At 47.7% G+C, this 19,076-nt stretch overlaps 2 protein-coding genes across 2 annotated transcripts; both read left to right on the top strand.

The window, feature by feature from the left end:
- Positions 1 to 11,093: 11,093 nt before the first annotated feature.
- Positions 11,094 to 12,492, top strand: LOC125757550 (uncharacterized). The gene has a single exon (XM_049413128.1). It carries the CDS (start codon positions 11,094 to 11,096, stop codon positions 12,474 to 12,476), a length of 1,383 nt encoding a protein of 460 aa, XP_049269085.1. The 3' UTR covers positions 12,477 to 12,492.
- A 448-nt stretch (positions 12,493 to 12,940) lies between these two features.
- On the top strand, positions 12,941 to 15,831 carry LOC119384788 (uncharacterized). Its single transcript, XM_037652486.1, has 2 exons — positions 12,941 to 14,012; positions 14,144 to 15,831. Exons 1-2 carry the CDS (start codon positions 12,941 to 12,943, stop codon positions 15,829 to 15,831), a joined length of 2,760 nt encoding a protein of 919 aa, XP_037508414.1.
- The last annotated feature ends 3,245 nt before the right edge of the window (positions 15,832 to 19,076 follow it).

Genomic DNA, 19,076 nt, shown 5'->3' with positions numbered 1-19,076 from the left:
AGGGGCGTAGCCAGAAATATTGTTGGGGGGGGTGGGGGGGGGTGTTGTTCAACCATACTTTGTGCATGTTCATGCGTGCGTTTGTATATGTGCGTTTAATATACGCAAGCAAAGCTGAAAATTTTCGGGGCGGTTTGAAACCCCCCACCACCTGGCTACGCCCCTGGTCCAGTTGTCACAAAAACCGGCAACACGCATAAACATGCTAGCCTATGACGACATATGCTGAATTTATGCATAGGTGAATTTACGCACAGGTGAATTTACAAAGTCACTTGCGTGTAATTTATTATTTTATGAGAAGGAATAGTGCTACACTCTGCACCTGCATAATACATGAGGGTTCTACTTTAGCGTCTGCTATATCAAAACACAAAGTGAATTTTTCATGCTCTGAACATCCCACTAGTTTATGAAAATTGATTGAAGAGCCGGAATGGCGTGGACGGTCATCAGACCTGAGAAGGTTAAGACGCGCACGCGCTGCACATGATATTTGGCACATGAGAATGATGCCAAATTTTGGTGTAATTGCATGCTCGCAATCAAACATTTTTTCGCAGTTTTGTAAATCTTTGATGACTTTTTAGTCCGCAACGTTCCCTGCAAATACGTTAAAGTTTACTAGTTACAAAACATTGTATTCGGCAGTGTGTATTGCGTCGGCAGTGAAAGATGCTGTCAGTTGACGACGTCATGTGGCGACGTCACGGTGTTACGTCATCATGGCGTGCTCAAGATGTCACAAATATTTTGCAATTTGTGATGCTTGAAAACAATTTCTGTTGATGGCATAATACTAGGGTGCATGCTTGCGCGAGACTAACACACTGTGAATCATTGGTGTCCCAAAAAATTTAGAAAATTTGCAGTGGCTTAGCTCGGCTATGCCAGGATGTACGTAGCGTTAGCAAAGGTTGAGCTGATTATTCTTAGCTTTCCAGACTGTCTAGGATTATTAGCCTTCTTCTGGGTGTGTCCAGATAAGATCGAACACGAGGTCCCGGTCACCATTCCCGATTGTGATGAAATTTACTGTAGGTCTAGGCATTACACCCAGAACAATGGTTTCGCAGTTAGTTTTGCGAAAAAAAAAATTTGTTCGCCTGAAAAAAAATATATAAATTTTGGCCACAAAAAAACGCTTTTCCGCCAATTTCGCGATTTCTGAATTTTGAGCGCACCTAGGAAAAAATCGGTGCACTTCTTCGTCACAATATTTATTCCCCTTAAAGAACAAGTGAAATACAATCTTATGAGTCTATTATTTTCCTTGCTTGTCGAAGCACCTTTGAAGAAAAAAAATCACAAACTTGGCAAATCGCACAAAATACCTCTATTTCAGGAATTTATTGCTGCAAGCAAGTTAAAGTGAGGATAATAAAAATCAGTACATATTAACTTTGATACTTTCGCTCTCTTTTAAAATAATTCGCGTGGTTTTATCGCGCTCGGTTTTACTCGATAGTTGGGCTGAAACGTAAGTAATTTACCAAAAACGCCGAACTTTGAAAATGATTTTCTCAAAAAGGCCATTTTTAATTTTTTTAAAAATCCCTCTGATTGAAGTCAAGGACGTCATCTACCATTGTGAAGAAAAAAACGTTGCATTATTTTGGTTGCTAACAAGTTATAGTGCGTCAAATGTGACCATGCCAGCCTAGCGGCCGCGTCGTTCGTTATGGGCTGAAACTCGGATATAAGTTGCTAAAAATGCTTGTACGTGACATAATCACAAATCAGCAGCTCTACACCAACAAATGCGCAGCCCGGTGTCATGGTTAAGCAAGCTTTGTCTTGGGATCAGCCGCTTGACAAACCCGCAGCAGCGGCCGCTCGATGCTGCGGGCACTCACATTACATGAGTACCGCTTCGACTGCGGATGAGCTCCGCTTGCGCGCCAAACTATACGCTCAGAGGACAAACGAGAGAAGGAATGCATCACTGTGAAAGTTAAAGGCCGTTAAGTGCCAACAAATGTCATAATATGCAACGAAAACTCTGCCGGCGATTTCCCAGTGAGCGCCTCCAGTAGTGCGCTCATGTGTTGCTTTTTCTTCGGGTGGCCTAAATATAATTAGGTACATTCTATGAGCGACATATGGCACAAAAGAAAGCCATTGATGTCTAAAGAAAGCTGTCATACGTGCTTCCGATGGTCGAGCAACTCAAACTGCAGTTATGCATCTCGTGCCAGAACACTTGTGTCAGCCGGCTGTGAAAAGAAGTGTGTCTAAGTCCATTACTTCATTAAAGAACCGCTTTTACAATAGTGTATTGTTGGGCGTCCGCAGATAGAATATTCGACGCAAGTCGAGCGTTTATCACGATATTATGCGGCTTCGGGCATAACAGCAGGGGAAAAAAATACATCCGTGCTGTATTGAAGGAGCTCACTGGGAAATTGCCGGGAGAGTTTTCTTTGCATATTATGACATTTGTTGGCACTTAACGGCCTTTACCTTTCACAGTGATCCATTCCTTCTCTCGTTTGTCCTCTGAGCGTAGTTTGGCGCGCAAGCGGAGCTCATCCGCAGTCGAAGCGGCACTCATGTAATGTGAGTGCCCGCAGCATCGAGCGGCCGCTGCTGCGGGTTTGTCAAGCGGCTGATCCCAAGAAAAAGCTTGCTTAACCATGACACCGGGCTGCGCATTTGTTGGTGTGGAGCTGCTGATTTGTGATTATGTCACGTACAAGTATTTTTAGCAACTTATATCCGAGTTTCAGCCCATAACGAACGACACGGCCGCTAGGCTGGCATGGTCACATTTGACGCACTATAACTTGTTAGCAACCAAAATAATGCAAGGTTTTTTTCTTCACAATGGTAGATGACGTCCTTGACTTCAATCAGAGGGATTTTAAAAAAAATTAAAAATGGCCTTTTTGAGAAAATCATTTTCAAAGTTCGGCGTTTTTGGTAAATCACTTACGTTTCAGCCCAATTATCGAGTAAAACCGAGCGTGATAAAACCACGCGAATTATTTTAAAAGAGAGCGAAAGTATCAAAGTTAATATGTACCGATTTTCTTTATCCTCACTTTAACTTGCTTGCAGCAATAAATTCCTGAAATAGAGGTATTTTGTGCGATTTGCCAAGTTTGTGATTTTTTTCTTGAAAAGTGCTTCGACAAGCAAGAAAAATAATAGACTAGACTCATAAGATTGTATTTCACTTGTTCTTTAACGGGAATAAATATTGTGACGAAGAAGTGCACCGTTTTTTTCCTAGGTGCGCTCAAAATACAGAAATCGCAAAATTGGCGGAAAAGCGTTTTTTGTGGCCAAAATTTATATATTTTTTTTTCAGGCGAACAAAAATTTTTTTCGCAAAACTAACTGCGAAACCATTGTTCTGGGTGTAATGCCTAGACCTACAGTAAATTTCATCACAATCGGGAATGGCGACCGGGACCTCGTGTTCGATCTTATCTGGACACACCCTTCTGTTCATTCTTCGTACGCTGAACCGCTAATTGCCAGGCAACTGCTTCGGGATCCGATTAGATAAGCTTCTCGGCTCTTCTGCGCCGTTGAGCAGCATTCGCGCTCTCCTTCTCCATGGCGTTACCCACCTGCAAACGCCAGTCAGAGGCGCTATCAAGCGGCTCCAGCGCGGTGTCACACGGCGAATGCACAGCGAAGTCGAATAGCTGCGCGCGCCGCAGCCAGTGTGTATGCCATGGCTACGACGTCACTCCTCGAATGCCCAGACCAGCAGCGGCGAGCCGCGCGCGGCGGTGGCGGAGAGCGCGTGGGATGCCGGCTCCAGTGAGCCAGCTGTGTGACATCACTGATCCTCGCGCATGCGCAGCACGGCTCATGAGGATCCACGCGAAATCGGCTCCGGCTAGGCAAGTGTAGCTAAAGCTACAAAACCATCTAGTTACCCCTTGGTTGAAAGACATTTCGTTTGATATGCATGTCAGCAGGTTGAAATATTGTAGGCGTACTTGAGAGTCGTGGGGATGTCACGGCAGTCACTAGTGCTAACGTCACTTGACACAGTGCATTCATGGTTGCGAAGAGTGGTGACGCCACGCGAGTCACCAGCGACAGCGTCACTTGACATCGTAATAGCGATCAGGTTATTACCCTTCGAAATACATTTCGTTTGATATGCATGTCGGCAGGTTGCGAAAGTGCATTCACGATTGTGAAAAGTGATGGCGTCGTGAGAGTCACTAGTGATTCTACCTAGTGACTAGTGTACCTAGTGTCCAAATTTCTAATCACAATTAACCCGTAGTACATACAATATACAACTTAGCGTAACAGTCAAGACATAACATAACAGTCAAAACAACATATTCAACAATCACATACATGTGTACACACGGTGATGTTAAAAAAAAAGAACAGCAACTGTTGCATAACATATCCAAGACAAAAATAGTCAACATACATAAATATACACTCTGCCGTTAACACAAAACAAAGCTTAAATGCGCTAGTAATGGCCAAGGATGCCACTCTCTTCAAGAAAAATTTTCAATGCTTTTAAAGCACACTACTGTAAGCCTCTTGTTGGCCACAGGCCCAAAAGTTTCCTTAAACTTAGTGGTCTGCGGTCTAATGTTATTAACGATGATTGAGGTCTGCGTCTTGGTGCGTCGTGCTGTGGGCATTCTAGAAGGAGGTGATATATGTCTTCATCTACGAATCCACAATCACATTCAGGAGTTTCAGAGCGGCCAATTTTGTGTAAAAAATGCTTGGTGTAGGCAGTTCCTAGCCTTAATCGGTGAATAAGGGTTTCCACAATTCTGTCTAAAAACAACGGAATTTCAAATGCGATAAGTGGATCTTCATGATATAAATCGCAGCTTTTAGAATTTTCATCGAACCACACATTTCTACACATATTGAAAGATTCGCAATTCATATTTTGATATTGGGATAGAAACGATATCTTTTTTGCGGCGTGCTTGTCGTGCTGCTTCATCGGCTGCTGTATTGCCAGGAATGTTGCAATGTCCCGGTATCCACTGGAACAATATTTCATGATGCTTTTGATCGGCCTTGGTGAGCTCTTTAAGTGTTTCGTAGATCAGGCTATTATTAATTGTTTCTGCTTTCGTGCTACAGAGTGACGTTAGTGCCGCCTGCGAATCACTGAAAATTACAAGTTTCTGATCATCTTTTACAGAATTGATAAATTTTATAGCACTTAGAATAGCGAATAGTTCAGCTGTTGTAGACGATGTAACGCGAGATAATTTAAATGAATCTTGTACCTTGAGGTGCGGTATAATAAATGCTGAAGTTGAAGATTTTAGTAAACTGGAGCCATCTGTATAGAGATGTATGTAGTCCGGATATCGCATATATATCTGGTAGAGCGCTAGTTGTTGGGTGGCTGAATGAACATTTCATTTTTTCTGATTATGCCGTCCACTGACACTTCGACCTTTGGTAGCGTAAGTAGCCATGGAGGATAATCAACGTCAGAGTTAAAAAATTCACCACCTTTTGCATGTCTGTGTGGCGCCCTCTCTCGGGGCACTACGAGAAACAAACCGTACGGCGTCGCGGCGCGCGTCTGCTACCACCGCCATACCCTAGCCATAGAGTGACCACCGCCACCGCTGCTGCATAGCACAAATCGTGACTGCGGCACATGAGCGGAGAGCTTCGCCTCGAGTGTTGTGCAAAGGCATGGAGCCCCCTGGGAGTGTTTACATACCCGGCGGCTACTTTTCGGTGGCCAACGGATGGACGACAAGGCCAGCATCAATGAAAATGCCGAGCAAGAAACAGTTGGATGCCTTTATGGCGTCAAGTGGTTCCCGTTGCTCCCGGCAGACCACTAAAGGACAAAAATTCCGCGACGAGGGGTACGTGCGCAACCTCATGTTTAATGAGTTGTCTACCACGTCCACGTACGGACTCCTCCTAAACTCATCGGTGTATACGAACAGTGATGGCACGAAATCAGGGTGCCTGGGCGAGTTGGACGGCGAACCTGCAAAATCCGGGAACATCGCACTACGGTGACTGGAAAAAAACGGCCGCACGTCGTAACTTCGCTAAGATAAGCAAAATGCCGCAAGATTTATAAATCGGTGCGCGGCAGTCATGTCAACATACGCGAATCGTTTTTACTGAACAGCGAACGTGCTTTGACAACAGAAATGAAGCGCTGACCGCCCGTGAACGACAGGCCACGACACTACACCCTTCGGCATTCATTATGTTCTAGAAGCAGTATTTACGGCGACTCCTTTACGCCAAAGTAAACAACAGCGTAGTTACGCTGAGACCGAAGCGATTAAGGCGCACTTAGTCATACTTCGCTGTTGTCGACGTTCTAAACCAAATGCTGAAAACATATCGTACAAAAAAAAAAGCCGTAGCGCGACTTTCGTCGCTACTGAACTGCTGTGTGACGACACGGACACAACGCGGACACATGTTCTTGTCGTACGCCATCTAAGTAACAACATTTCTTGAACGAAGTGATTTTCGCACAGTCTTGCCGAGTCCGAAGGCTGCCACGGACTGCCGTCTTCATTTTGGCGCTTCAAAGCCCTGATCCACGCTTCACGGCGCTGACGATCGCGTTTCACCGATGGGAAGCGGAAAAAATGAATGTTGCTGCCGGGCACGCCTCGGGAAGTGCATCCATAAGCGGCACATGTTGACGGCATCGTGCTAATAGAACCAGATATATCGGTAAATATATTTCAACCACCTGCACAAGTCAACACTTCTGTCACCGCTAAAGCCGCGGCGGAAAGAGAGGCGGCGGCGTCTGCGACGGCGCCGTACAGACCATTTCCCAGAGTCGCCGCCAGGAAGCGGCGCATGCGCTGTAGAGGCATGCAAAAGGCGGATATACTGGCTCTTTCCTTGATTTCTTTATGAACATGGCTTCTATTCCTTTGTAATATCTCTAGAGCCAATGGGTGGTTTTTATGTTGCGTCTGAAGACGAAAAAAATGCCGACATATTTCTATAGTTCTCATGAGTGTGAAGGGAGATTGGCGAGTCTCTGCTATTACAAAGGAACTGGAAGTCGCTCGTGTTATTATCCCTTGAAAAACATTTCGTTTGATATGCCTGTCGGCAGGTTGCGAAAGTGCATTCAAAAAGTGATGACTTCATGTAAGTCACTAGTGATAGCGTCACTTGACATCGTAATAGCGATCTGGTTATTACCCTTCGAAGGACATTTCGTTTGATATGCATGTCGGTAGGTCGCTACAGTTCATTAACGGTTGTGCAGGGTGGTGACGTCACGTGAGTCACTAGTGATGGCGTCACTTGACATCGTAATAGCGATCAGGTTATTACCCTTCGAAAGACATTTCGTTTGATATGCATGTCGGCAGGTTGCGAAAGTGCAATCACAATTGTGAAAAGTGATGACTTCATGTGAGTCACTAGTGATAGCGTCACTTGACATCGTAATAGCGATCAGGTTATTACCCTTCGAAAGACATTTCGTTTGATATGCATGTCGGCAGGTTGCGAAGTGCATTCACGATTGTAAAAAGTGATGACTTCATGTGACTCACTAGTGATAGCGTCACTTGACATCGTAATAGCGATCAGGTTATTACCCTTCGAAATACATTTCGTTTGATATGCATGTCGGCAGGTTGCGAAAGTGCATTCACGATTGTGAAAAGTGATGACTTCATGTGAGTCACTAGTGATAGCGTCACTTGACATCGTAACAGCGATCTGATTATTACCCTTCGAAGGACATTTCGTTTGATATGCATGTCGGTAGGTCGCTACAGTTCATTAACGGTTGTGCAGGGTGGTGACGTCACGTGAGTCACTAGTGATGGCGTCACTTGACATCGTAATAGCGATCAGATTATTACCCTTCGAAATACATTTCGTTTGATATGCATGTCGGTAGGTCGCTACAGTTCATTGACGGTTGTGCAGGGTGGTGACATCACGTGAGTCACTAGTGATAGCGTCACTTGACATCGTAATGGCGACCAAGTTATTATCCCTCGAAAAACATTTCGTTTGATATGCATGTCGGCAGGTAGCGAAGTGCATTCACGATAGCGAAAAAGTGATGATTTCATGTGAGTCACTAGTGATAGCGTCACTTGACATCGTAATAGCGATCAGGTTATTACCCTTCGAAAGACATTTCGTTTGATATGCATGTCGGCAGGTGGCGAAGTGCATTCACGATTGTAAAAAGTGATGACTTCATGTGAGTCACTAGTGATAGCGTCACTTGACATCGTAATAGCGATCAGGTTATTACCCTTCGAAAGACATTTCGTTTGATATGTATGTCGGCAGGTTGCAATAGTGGATTCATTGTTGTCAATGGTGGTGACGTCACGTGAGTCACTAGTGAGAATGTCACTTGACCTATTGCTAGTGATCAGCTTATTACCCCTTCAAAGACATTTCGTTTGATATGCATGTCAGCAGGCTGCGATAGTGCACTCATGGTTGTGAAGAGTGGTGGCGTCATGTGAGTCACTAGTGATAGCGTCACTTACCATAGTAATATCGATCAGGTTATTACCGCTTCAAATACATTTCATTTGATATGCATGTCGTCAGGTTGCGATAGTGCATTCATGGTTCTGAAGAGTGGTGACGTCACATGAGTCATTTGTGATAGCGTCACTTTGCATTGTGCTAGTGATTGGATTATTAATATTTGAAAGACATATCGTTTGATATACATGTCGGGATATTTCGAAAATGTATGCGTAGTATAGGAGCGTGATGACGTCGAATGAGTCACTAGTGATCACGCCATTTGACTGGGTGGTGGCGCCACTTATTACTCTGAGGAAGACATTTTGTTTCACCTTAATGTCAGGAGGTGAGCGATGTGCATGCGTGAATGAGAAACGGTTTGGTGTAATGTGAGTCACTATAGTGATAATGAGCTTAGTAGCATTTCAGTGAGCTATTATGAGTCACATAGTGATTGCGTCAAGTGGCTAAGAAACGATGAGCACGTTTGCACCTTTGTACATTATGTATTTTGAAGGAAACATATGCCAATAGGAAGGAAATCGCACGTCATGATAACAACGAACTCGACCTTTAGCGACACCAAATATTTTGTTTCCGAATATTCGAATATTCGGCTTCGCGTTTCTTGAAACCGGATAAGCGAAATATCCGTTTTTTTTTAATCCGGATAACCGGATAACCGGCTTTCAAGACCGGATTCGCTTTGCTCCGGTTAAACCGAATAACCGGTTTTGCGGATATTTGCAAGCACTACTATAAACGTTGATGGAAGCGACACGAAAGCGTGCACGTCTCGAGAACCAGACGGCTTAGGAGCTTCTGATATCTCTAAGCGCGATCCTTGACCTTGCCAAGGAAACACCGAGGTGTGTTGTCGAAGGAGAGGCGGCGTTTAACGCTGGCCATATAACATGTTGTGGAGTATGCGAGACGACAAGTCCAGGTGGAGTCCCTCTGCCTGCAGACTAAAAGGCCCGCCGCATACAATCAAAGTTCAAGTCTGCAACGCAACCGGTGCCGTAAAGGTCAGTATTTCTTCTTACGTTTTGTAATCTATATGATGTACGAGTATGATGTATGATGTATGATGTACACCAACCAGCGGTAGCGCTCGTGTGTAAACAAAGCTCCGTCCCCCCCTTTTGCGCTGCCTAAAATGTACTACAGTGTGTGCGTTCACGGCGAGATACATGGTTCCCCGCACCGGTTTAGCTGTGAAATGATTGTTCAAGAGTGACACGGAAACAGTTATGTAGTGGCGATTCGGCAGATATGAGCGCGATGAGGTAGCTTCCCGCACAATTGGCGTTTTCGCGTGTCGTGGGATGGCGGGGAGACACTGTTACTTGTTCATTATAGTGTTATAAAAGTAGCAATATATTGCCTAAAGCTTCCCGCATTCATTATGCATGTGGCAGCTGTCACATTTTACCCCGCGAAAATTACCACAGTTTTAATGTCGTTTGCATGCTCATCATTGATTTGTTTATTTTCAGGGAGAATGTACATGCAAGGCCGGTCTCTCTGCTCAATGCAAACATGTGTTTGCCAGCCACACTGATATATTTGAACAGGTTAAAAACCTTTTAACAACATCAATTCATCATATTTTGTTGGTTGTCTTCTGCAATGTGCACCGAGGGACTAACAGTGAATGTGTGCGATATGCCGTACTAAAAGCTTCAATGTAAAACAAACATAGAGGCATCACTGCAATAAAAGGAAATGAAATTGCATCTGGTGTTTGTTGTTGCACTCACAACCGTGACTTTTAATAACATGTTTCTACTAAACAGTCACATATTAGTTGTCCTTGTTGAAATACACACGACCATTTGCTAACTTCTTTCCCAATGCGGAGCTTGATTGTCCACAACTTTCGTCGTTTTTTCTCTTTTGGAAAGCGGTGCAAGCTGACTTTTCGAAATAGTGCATGATTTGTGCATTGTGGCACACTGCACGTGCGATTGCTCTTCGCTCTTAGCCCGTTTTTCTCCATGGCGCACTACTACGACGCTCCGGCAGCCACACAAACATGCACACAAACGTGGCGAGTGGGAAACCCACCACCGTCTCCTGCCTTCCGAAAAAATCCGCGCGATGGCGCTAGCTCATCTGGAAAGCGGTGCAATCTGACTTTTCGAAATAGTGCATGATTTGTGCATTGTGGCACACTGCACGTGCGATTGCTCTTCGCTCTTAGCCCGTTTTTCTCCATGGCGCACTACTACGACGCTCCGGCAGCCACACAAACATGCACACAAACGTGGCGAGTGGGAAACCCACCACCGTCTAGCGGCCGTGGTGTGAGCATGTGCGTTGTGTGCCTTTTTTTTTGTCACGTCCTGAATGATGTGTGTGTGATTTCGCCCGCGATTCACGTGAAGTGCTGTACTGTGTGTTGGGCTGTGTGCGACGTGCGCCTCGTGAGGTTATGTCTGCTGTCCCCGTTGGTTAGTGTGCAGCTTCCCGTGCCGGCGAGGGGGTAGGCCTAACCAACTGACCCATCGGTACAAGCTACTCCACGAGGCAGATAACAGATGGCGCTAGCAGCGTGACCTCGTGGTGGCGCGCGGAAGCGGGATATTTGAGCACTAAACGTGACCAAGAACCGCAGCATGGGCAGAACGCGAGGCAAACGAAGCCCGTCCGCTGAAGCCAGTAACAAGAGAGACAGCTGGGTGGCGTGTACAAGCTGCGATGTGTGGATCGACATCGAGGACACGCCGTTTGAGTCTGTAGAGGAGGCAAGCGCGACAGCGCACTATGACTGCAAGCAGTGCGTCCGGCTGAACATCTTGCGAGAGGAGTTCACGCAGTTGCTGCGGCGGCATAAAGAGGAGTGTGCGCTGCAGCTAGAGAATACAGAGACAAGGCTGAGCGACGCCCTCTCTCAGCTGGGCCGGGAGACTCGCATGCGAGAAGAACTCCAGGCGCGGGTTTCTCAGCTGCAGACACAGCTTGATGACCTGAAGAGCGCGACGGAAGGGTCCCAGACCGAAAAGCTTGAAGGGTCGCATCATGCTGCAACAGACAGTGCGACGTCGCGTTTGCCCCAGAAGGAAGACAAGAAACGTCGCGCACGTGACAAGGAGCCTAACCAGGCAGCTCCGGGAAGCTGCCCAGGGTCACTGGAACCGAGAGGGGAAGAGTGCAGCCAAGTGGATGACGAATGTGCGTTGGAGGTCCAGGAGTGGAGGCCCACCTTGAGAAACAAAAAGCGTAATGACCTGGGCAAGAGCTCGAGCGAAATGAGATCCTCCAACAAAGAGGAGCTCAAACAACAGGAGCGCTTCAGAGAGCCACTGAACAAAAGTCGGTGTGCTTTCATATATGGAGACAGGAATGCCTTCAGAATGAGGCACACCACACTACGCACTGTGAAGTGGAACAAACTTGTGCAGTACCGCACATGGAAGGATGCCACCCTCCAGAAGGTGATGACTGAAATGGATGCTGCGGTGGACATTTGGAGCGCACCAGAGGCAGTTGTGGTCATACATTGTGGAAGCAGCGATATCGTGGACAATGATGCCTCCCCAGATATTCCAATACAAGAGCTGAAGTCCAGGATGCAGACGTGGCAGGCGAGAGCCAATAAACATCGCTTCATTGTGTACGGTGTTCCTGAACCGGAACATTGTAATGACATAATGCAGAGAAAATGCAAGCTGTGGAACGAGAAGCTCAGGAAAGTCTGCGACGAACTGGGCCAACAGGTGGAGTTTGTAAGCACCACGCGAGCACCGACAGGTGGGGTACACAGCTTGCTCTACAAAGCCAGCGCTGCTGAGGAGCTGGGCACACGCCTGGGACACAGGCTTTGTGTTTTTTTAGGACTCCAGCCGGTTGGACCTACAGTACGACGGAAACGGACAAGCGGGTACTCGCACCCCTTGGCACCGCTTATGACAGCCCTCGGACAGGCGATGCTACAGATGGCAGGGAAACAGGACCAGGGGAAGCGCAGAAAGCCCCCTCGTCCTTCCAGTCAGGAGTAAAGCATGTACACCGTCGCCGCCACCACCGTGGCCTACGTGTAAGGGAAACCAACGTGGGTCTTCTCAATGTACATGGCGCAAGAAAGCCGAGCAAGTGGGAAGAGCTATATGCGATGCTAGACAGTGAAAAAATGGAACTTTATGCACTAACAGAGACGCACCTTCGTGGACTGGAGGAACCCCCAGTACATCCAAACTGGGAATGGTCAGGCTCCAACCGCGAAGGGAATACACGCAAAGGTGGGGGAATAGGTATCCTGTGGCGGTCCGGTGCGATGTGGGATAGATTGACCTGCCCATGCACTGAACACATGTGGCTCCGTGGTAGCATCCTAGGGATTCCCGTGATAGTAGGTGTGGTTTACCTCGCAGTGACCAATGGACAGCATGATGGAAATGCTCGAATTATGGAATGTGTGTCAATGGATGTACAACGATGGGCAGCTGACAGAGAAGTTCTACTCATGGGCGACTTCAATGGTCATCTACAAGCTCTGGACGGGTTCCAGGATTTTAACGGAGACCTGGTGGACCTGACAGCTCGTGAACTGAACTTGGAAATAGCCAACCTTCGCTCTGACTGCGAGGGTGAATTCACGTGGTGTGCTAGGAACAGCCATTCATGCATCGACTATGTACTTATGTCACCAAAGCTGTCCCGCCACGTTACATCAATCACAATAGACGAGGAGGGGAAGTTCAGTGTGGGAAGTGATCATAACCGAATTAAATTGACCTTCTCGACTTCCGCATGGCGCCAAAAACGGACCGACTGTCGTGAGCCGGCTGCACGCTACCTACCGGAAGAGACATATGATGACATCGCTCAAGAGTTTGAAGGCCGGCTCATGAATCTGGAGTCTCCTTCCTATGACCAGTATGTAGAAGCTTTGCAACAGATAATGGAAGCACATGAAGTATGCGTTAACTCCCGTGGAGGGGTGCGCCGGAAGCCATGGTGGGACAAGGAGGTCCAAGTGGCACTAAGTGCTCGACGGGAGGCGAATCGCCTACACAGAAAAGCGGTAAGGACACTCCTTCCACACGAATGTGCAGAGCTCTGGCAGAGGTACCTGGACTGCAAAAGAGCTATGCAAGCGATAGTGCAACGCAAGATTGCCGAGCACAATGGCAAGCAGCTGAAAGCCTTAACTGAAGACAGGCGAAACGGCTCCCGGCGGTTTTGGACATATGTGTCATCGCTCGACAGGAGGCCAGCCATGCCGCGGATTCGGAATGAGGAGACGGATCTGGCCGTCTGTGATCTCTCGGAACATCTTACAGAACATATGCATCGTCTGTACCAACCCACACAGTCAGCCTGCGTGGCCGCAGAGGAGAATGAAGCAGAAATCCACTGCCCCGAATATGAGACCATGAAATGGCAAGTGACACGAAGAGCGGTGGACAGGGCAATCGCACGCATTTATGCACACACGGCCAAAGGACTCGATGGCATACCCGCCGGTGTTGTAAAACACCTGGGGGATGCTGCCCGAGATCACCTTGCCGACATCTTCTCTGGCATCGTGGCGGGTGACACAGTCCCTACAGCCTGGCGAACAGGAAGGGTGTGCCTGGTGAGAAAGAAAGGTGGAGATGCTGGGCTTCTACGAGACTACAGGCCTTTGACTGTAACAAGCGTCCTATACCGTGTATTTGCACAGGTATTGAAGGCCTGGATGAGTGGTGGGCAGAGAACAACAACGTGCTCACCGACTTGCAGAACGGGTTCCGAGCTGACCGACGCCTGGAAGACAACCTCTTCGTGCTGATGCAAACCATAGAAATGGCTCGCAAGGAGTCCAGAAACCTGTATGGTTGCTTTCTTGACGTAGCTAAGGCATATGACAGTGTCCCACATGAATCCCTATTCCAGCGGATGGCGGAGGTCGGAATGTCAGAGGTGTGGGTCGGCCTAATGCGACGGCTGTACAAAGATAACTCAGTTATAGCGTGCTTTGACGGAGCCCAGTCCAGACCAGTAATGGTAACACGGGGACTTAAGCAGGGCTGCCCTCTGTCACCCCTGCTATACATGATCTATGTTTCTGGACTGGAACATATGCTCCTAGCATCCGGTATCGGCTTCTCATTCACCCACTTGTACGATGGAATGCCCGTGACTTGGAAGCTGCCGGGTTTAGTTTATGCTGACGACCTGGTCCTGCTAGCCGAAAGCCCAACGGACCTGCAACAACTGGTCACCCTCGCTGCGACCCATCTGTATCACCTAGACTTGGCCTTCAATGCAAAGAAGTCTGCGGCGTTACAGCTGTCAGGCTCCCATCCTACCGCCAACATATACCTGCCAGGAGGAGATCAGATACAGTGGGCCACTGAATATCGATACCTCGGGGTGGTATTGAGCACCTCCGGTGACTTGTTGGGGGTGCATGAAGAAAACCTGCGCAAGACTTCGCAGAGAGCAGCAAACGTGCTGCGCCGGAAAAGTCTATGGGGATGCAACCGTTTCCTCCTCATCCGAGACTTGTGGAAGGCTATACACGTCCCAGGCCTCACATTTGCCAATGCCATACTGTGCCTCACTGTGAAAACCAGGCAATGGCTGGAGCGTGGCCAACGGGAGGTGGGCCGTATGGCCCTTGGATGCCACGGGCGTGTCGCCATAGAGGCCATCCAGGGTGACCTAGGATGGTCCACATTTGAGGCGCGCGAGGCGAGAAGTAAGGCTACATACGAAGGACGCCTGCGACTCATGGACGACGAACGGTGGCCCCGGCGACTGTTCAGATATGCGAGCCTTACCGGCACACAAACGCAGTGGTGCAGACGCCTGGGCAACCTGAAAAGAAAGTTCGGCTTCTCTGCAAAACCTGTGATTGAGGACAAGATGTACAAGTGGGCCCATGCCGTGAAGACGCAGGTGTGTGAGGAGGAGACGGGGCAGTGGCGGCGTGCCATGGAAGACAAATCCACCCTGCTCACATACCGCACTCACAAGGCCGACATTGGCATGGAGCCCCTTTACGACAACAGCGGTGGCAGTGCACTCCTTTTTGAGGCACGTGCAGGAGCGCTGCGTACGTTGGGATACCTTCGCAGGTTCGACACATCAGCGGACGTGGCCGGGGCCATATGCCGAATATGCGGCGTTGAGGAGGAGACCACAGAACACCTTGTCCTCCGCTGCGCTGACTTGTGCCCGGGTCACGTAGAGGGCACCACCTTCCCGCTGGCACTGGGATTCCGAAGAGATACGGACAAGAACACAGCGGTGGCCAGAGCGGCCCACGTCACAAAACAAAGATTGGTGCAGTGGTGGCGCAGAACGCGCAGACAATGCCGACGCGCAGACGATGTAGATGATCAATGTAGCCGGTCTGCAAGGTGACACTAGCTGGATGTTGCAAACGTGATAACTCGTTTTGTGTGTGTGTGTATATCAGTTTTTTTTTCTCTCTCTCCTATCTCTCTGTTCTCTCGACGTCTTTTTTTCCTTTTTCCTTTTTTTTTTCTGGTTAAGGCACTTGAGAGCTGCCTACCCGTTACAAAGGGCAGGACCACAATTCATCATCATCATCATCATCATCATCAAAGCGCTAGAAGGTAGCAACATTGGATTTAATTTGTCACACAAACAGGTCGGAGCGATGGTTGAGCAGAAGCTTCCAGGTCTATTTTATGCTGATGATATTGTCTTATTTGCGGACAGTCAAGATGATATACAGCGACTGGCAGATATATGCGGAAGGGAGTGTAAGGCTCTAGGACTAGGATTTAGTGCAACAAAATGTGGATTGATGGTATTCAATGATCACGGAGACCATACGGTCTTAATACAGGGCCAAAAAATACCGAGGGTAAGCGAGTACAAGTACCTCGGAGTATGGGTAAATGAGGGGGATAGATATATGGAGGTACAAGAGAAAGCATCGGTAGCAAAGGGAAAGAGGAATGCTGCAATTATGAAGCACAGAGCTTTATGGGGATACAATAGGTACGAGGTGCTTCGAGGGCTGTGGAAGGGTGTGATGGTTCCGGGGCTTACATTTGGGAACTCAGTGGTGTGCATGAAGTCAGAGGTACAATCAGGAATGGATGTAAATCAAAGGACGGTGGGCCGCCTCGCGTTGGGCGCTCACGGGAAGACGACAAATGAGGCGGTAAAGGGTGATATGGGATGGACAGGCTTTGAAGTGAGGGAAGCGCAGAGCAAAATGAGATTCGAAGAGAGGCTGAGGAAAATGAAGGAGAGTAGATGGGCAGAGAAGGTTTTCAGGTATTTGTATAGAAAAAGCGTTGACACGCAGTGGAGAAAAAGAACTAGGAGGCTCACCAGTAAATATACGGCTAGCAGTGCAGGCGATATGGCAACAAGGAGCATTAAGCGGAAGGTCAGAGAGGCGGAGAGGACTTATTGGATGACAGCGATGGAAAAGAAGCCGGCTCTGAGTAACTACCGAAAAGGAAAAAACGAAATAAGGAGGGAAAGGTTTATGATAATTCAAGGGGAAGCGCTTTACTGTTTGAAGCAAGGTCGGGCTGCCTTAGAACGCGTAGTTATAAAGCGAGATTCAGTAACGAAGAAGAACAATGTACATGCTGCGGGGGAACTAAGGAAACGATGGAACATGTACTGATTGAATGTGGCGATATTCACCCAGGTATACGTGTGGGCACGAGTCTACATGAAGCCTTGGGTTTTAGGGACAACAATGGAAAGCTGAACACGTCCGCGATAGAAATAAGTAAGAGACGGTTAGAGTATTGGTGGCAGAAAAGTAGAGATAAAGTACAAAAATAAATAATTGGGAAAAAAAAGGTCATTCTGCCTTAAGACGCAGAGAGATGGACCGTGAATTTATATTTTTTGGTATAATAACATAGATTTAATCAATGTAGATAAGGCGTTAGGACAACATGAAACAAGGAAGTTTTTTTCTTCTTTCTCTTTTTTTTCGCCTTCGAGCCTGGTGGCAGACATGTCACCGCCCCGTTATAAAGGGGACGCTCATAGCATCCATCCATCCAGTGCGAATAGTTTGGCGCAGTTTTGGCGCAGAACAGCGGAGATGTAGCAGGTTTGACGTCTTGGCGCAGTTTGGCGCAATTGGCACAGCTATTACATCACTGTGCTCACTGATCACGGTGATGATGACCTTGTTCAAGAACTGTCAAGAACTTCTTCCACACAAGCACACGGGTTCGTGAAACGTGCGTGCGTTCTCCATCAGAAGGGACATGTATAAGCACTACATATCAGCTTACCGCTTCGCTTCTGGCGTTGGTAATACCCACGTTGCTGTTGGCAGGGTTACCCCACCGTAAACAACTGGTTATATAACACATATGCGGCTCTTCAACATATATGTGTGCGTATAAAATTTATCACATCTTTAGCGTCATTTTGTGACGTGTCGCTTTGTAAAAAAAATTACTCCACAGTCACCTTCCCGCCGCATGCTTCGCATAACATCGACTCCCACGGTGCGTGCGGGATCTGCCGAATTTTTTCTTTATTGCCTCACACAAGTAACTACTACGCCATGAATGCCACACGACGAGGGCGCCTAAAACGACCAAAAATCTACGGTAAAGGGGCCCCGTCACTTTTACGATGGTACTGTGCTGATGGGCCCCGTCACCGTAGTCACTGCTTTACGATGACGGGGCCCGTCACTATTACAATTTACACTACGGTGACGGGCCCCATCACTTTTACGACGGTACTGCGCTGACGGACCCCGTCACCGTAGTCAGTGCCAAAAGAATAAGTCTTCACTTACCTACGTGGCTTCAAAAAAGCTCACGGAGTTTAAATATATACGCTGTGGGCCATCAATGGCAGCGTGGCTTCACAAGGGTGCTTCACCAAGTATTTTGACGTAAACTTCACGTCTTGCAAGAAAAGATCGTATTTAGGTTGTCACGGGGGGTCCAACTTGTTCACTGATGCACGAAACATGCAAAGCCGTAGTGTTTCTTTCTTGCTAACGCGTTAACACTGAGGCTAGCACGGCCGAACAAGGCAGCGACTGCATAGGGCGGCCATTTTGTCATATACTAACCCTCCTCGAGAGGACACGCCTGAATTCCGCTAGGCGGCGCGACAGTCTATGGGCATTGCAAATAGAGTGAAAGCACTCCTTCCGAGGGAGTCAAGCTATCACGTTGAAACAGCTTTAAAATAAAATTAATCGAGCACAGAAAATGGCACATTCATACGCGCACACATCCACGCAACCAAAACACGTAAAGCGCTCGCAACCAAAACGCGTACATTAAAGGAGCACTGACATCAAATTTACGCATGTCAAGATTTTTGCATCCACGAGTAGTTATCTACCCCCTAGTAGCGATTCGCGACCGAAAATGCAACTGAGGGACGAATACCTATCTGTTTTATTGATTATATCGCCGGTATCTAGCACGATTGAAAACGGCCTGCAAGCCCGCCTTTTTTTTTAGCGCTGGCAGCGCTCCCTCGCGGTCAACTCCAGACCGCGCCCCAGTTTACCACTTGTCCACAGAAAGGAGTGACGTGAGGATCAGCTGCTCAGCTAACATTTCGTCTGCTAGGCGCGCACGTTCAGTCATGCCTTGTCACCAGCGTCGCCGTCGTCGCCGTCAAAAGTA

The sequence above is a fragment of the Rhipicephalus sanguineus genome, chromosome 3 (genome assembly GCF_013339695.2).
Source record: "Rhipicephalus sanguineus isolate Rsan-2018 chromosome 3, BIME_Rsan_1.4, whole genome shotgun sequence".
In the NCBI taxonomy this organism is placed as follows: Eukaryota; Metazoa; Arthropoda; class Arachnida; order Ixodida; family Ixodidae; genus Rhipicephalus; species Rhipicephalus sanguineus.
The sequence above is the reverse complement of the archived record's forward strand: the minus strand, read 5'-3'. Positions and strand labels throughout refer to the sequence as shown.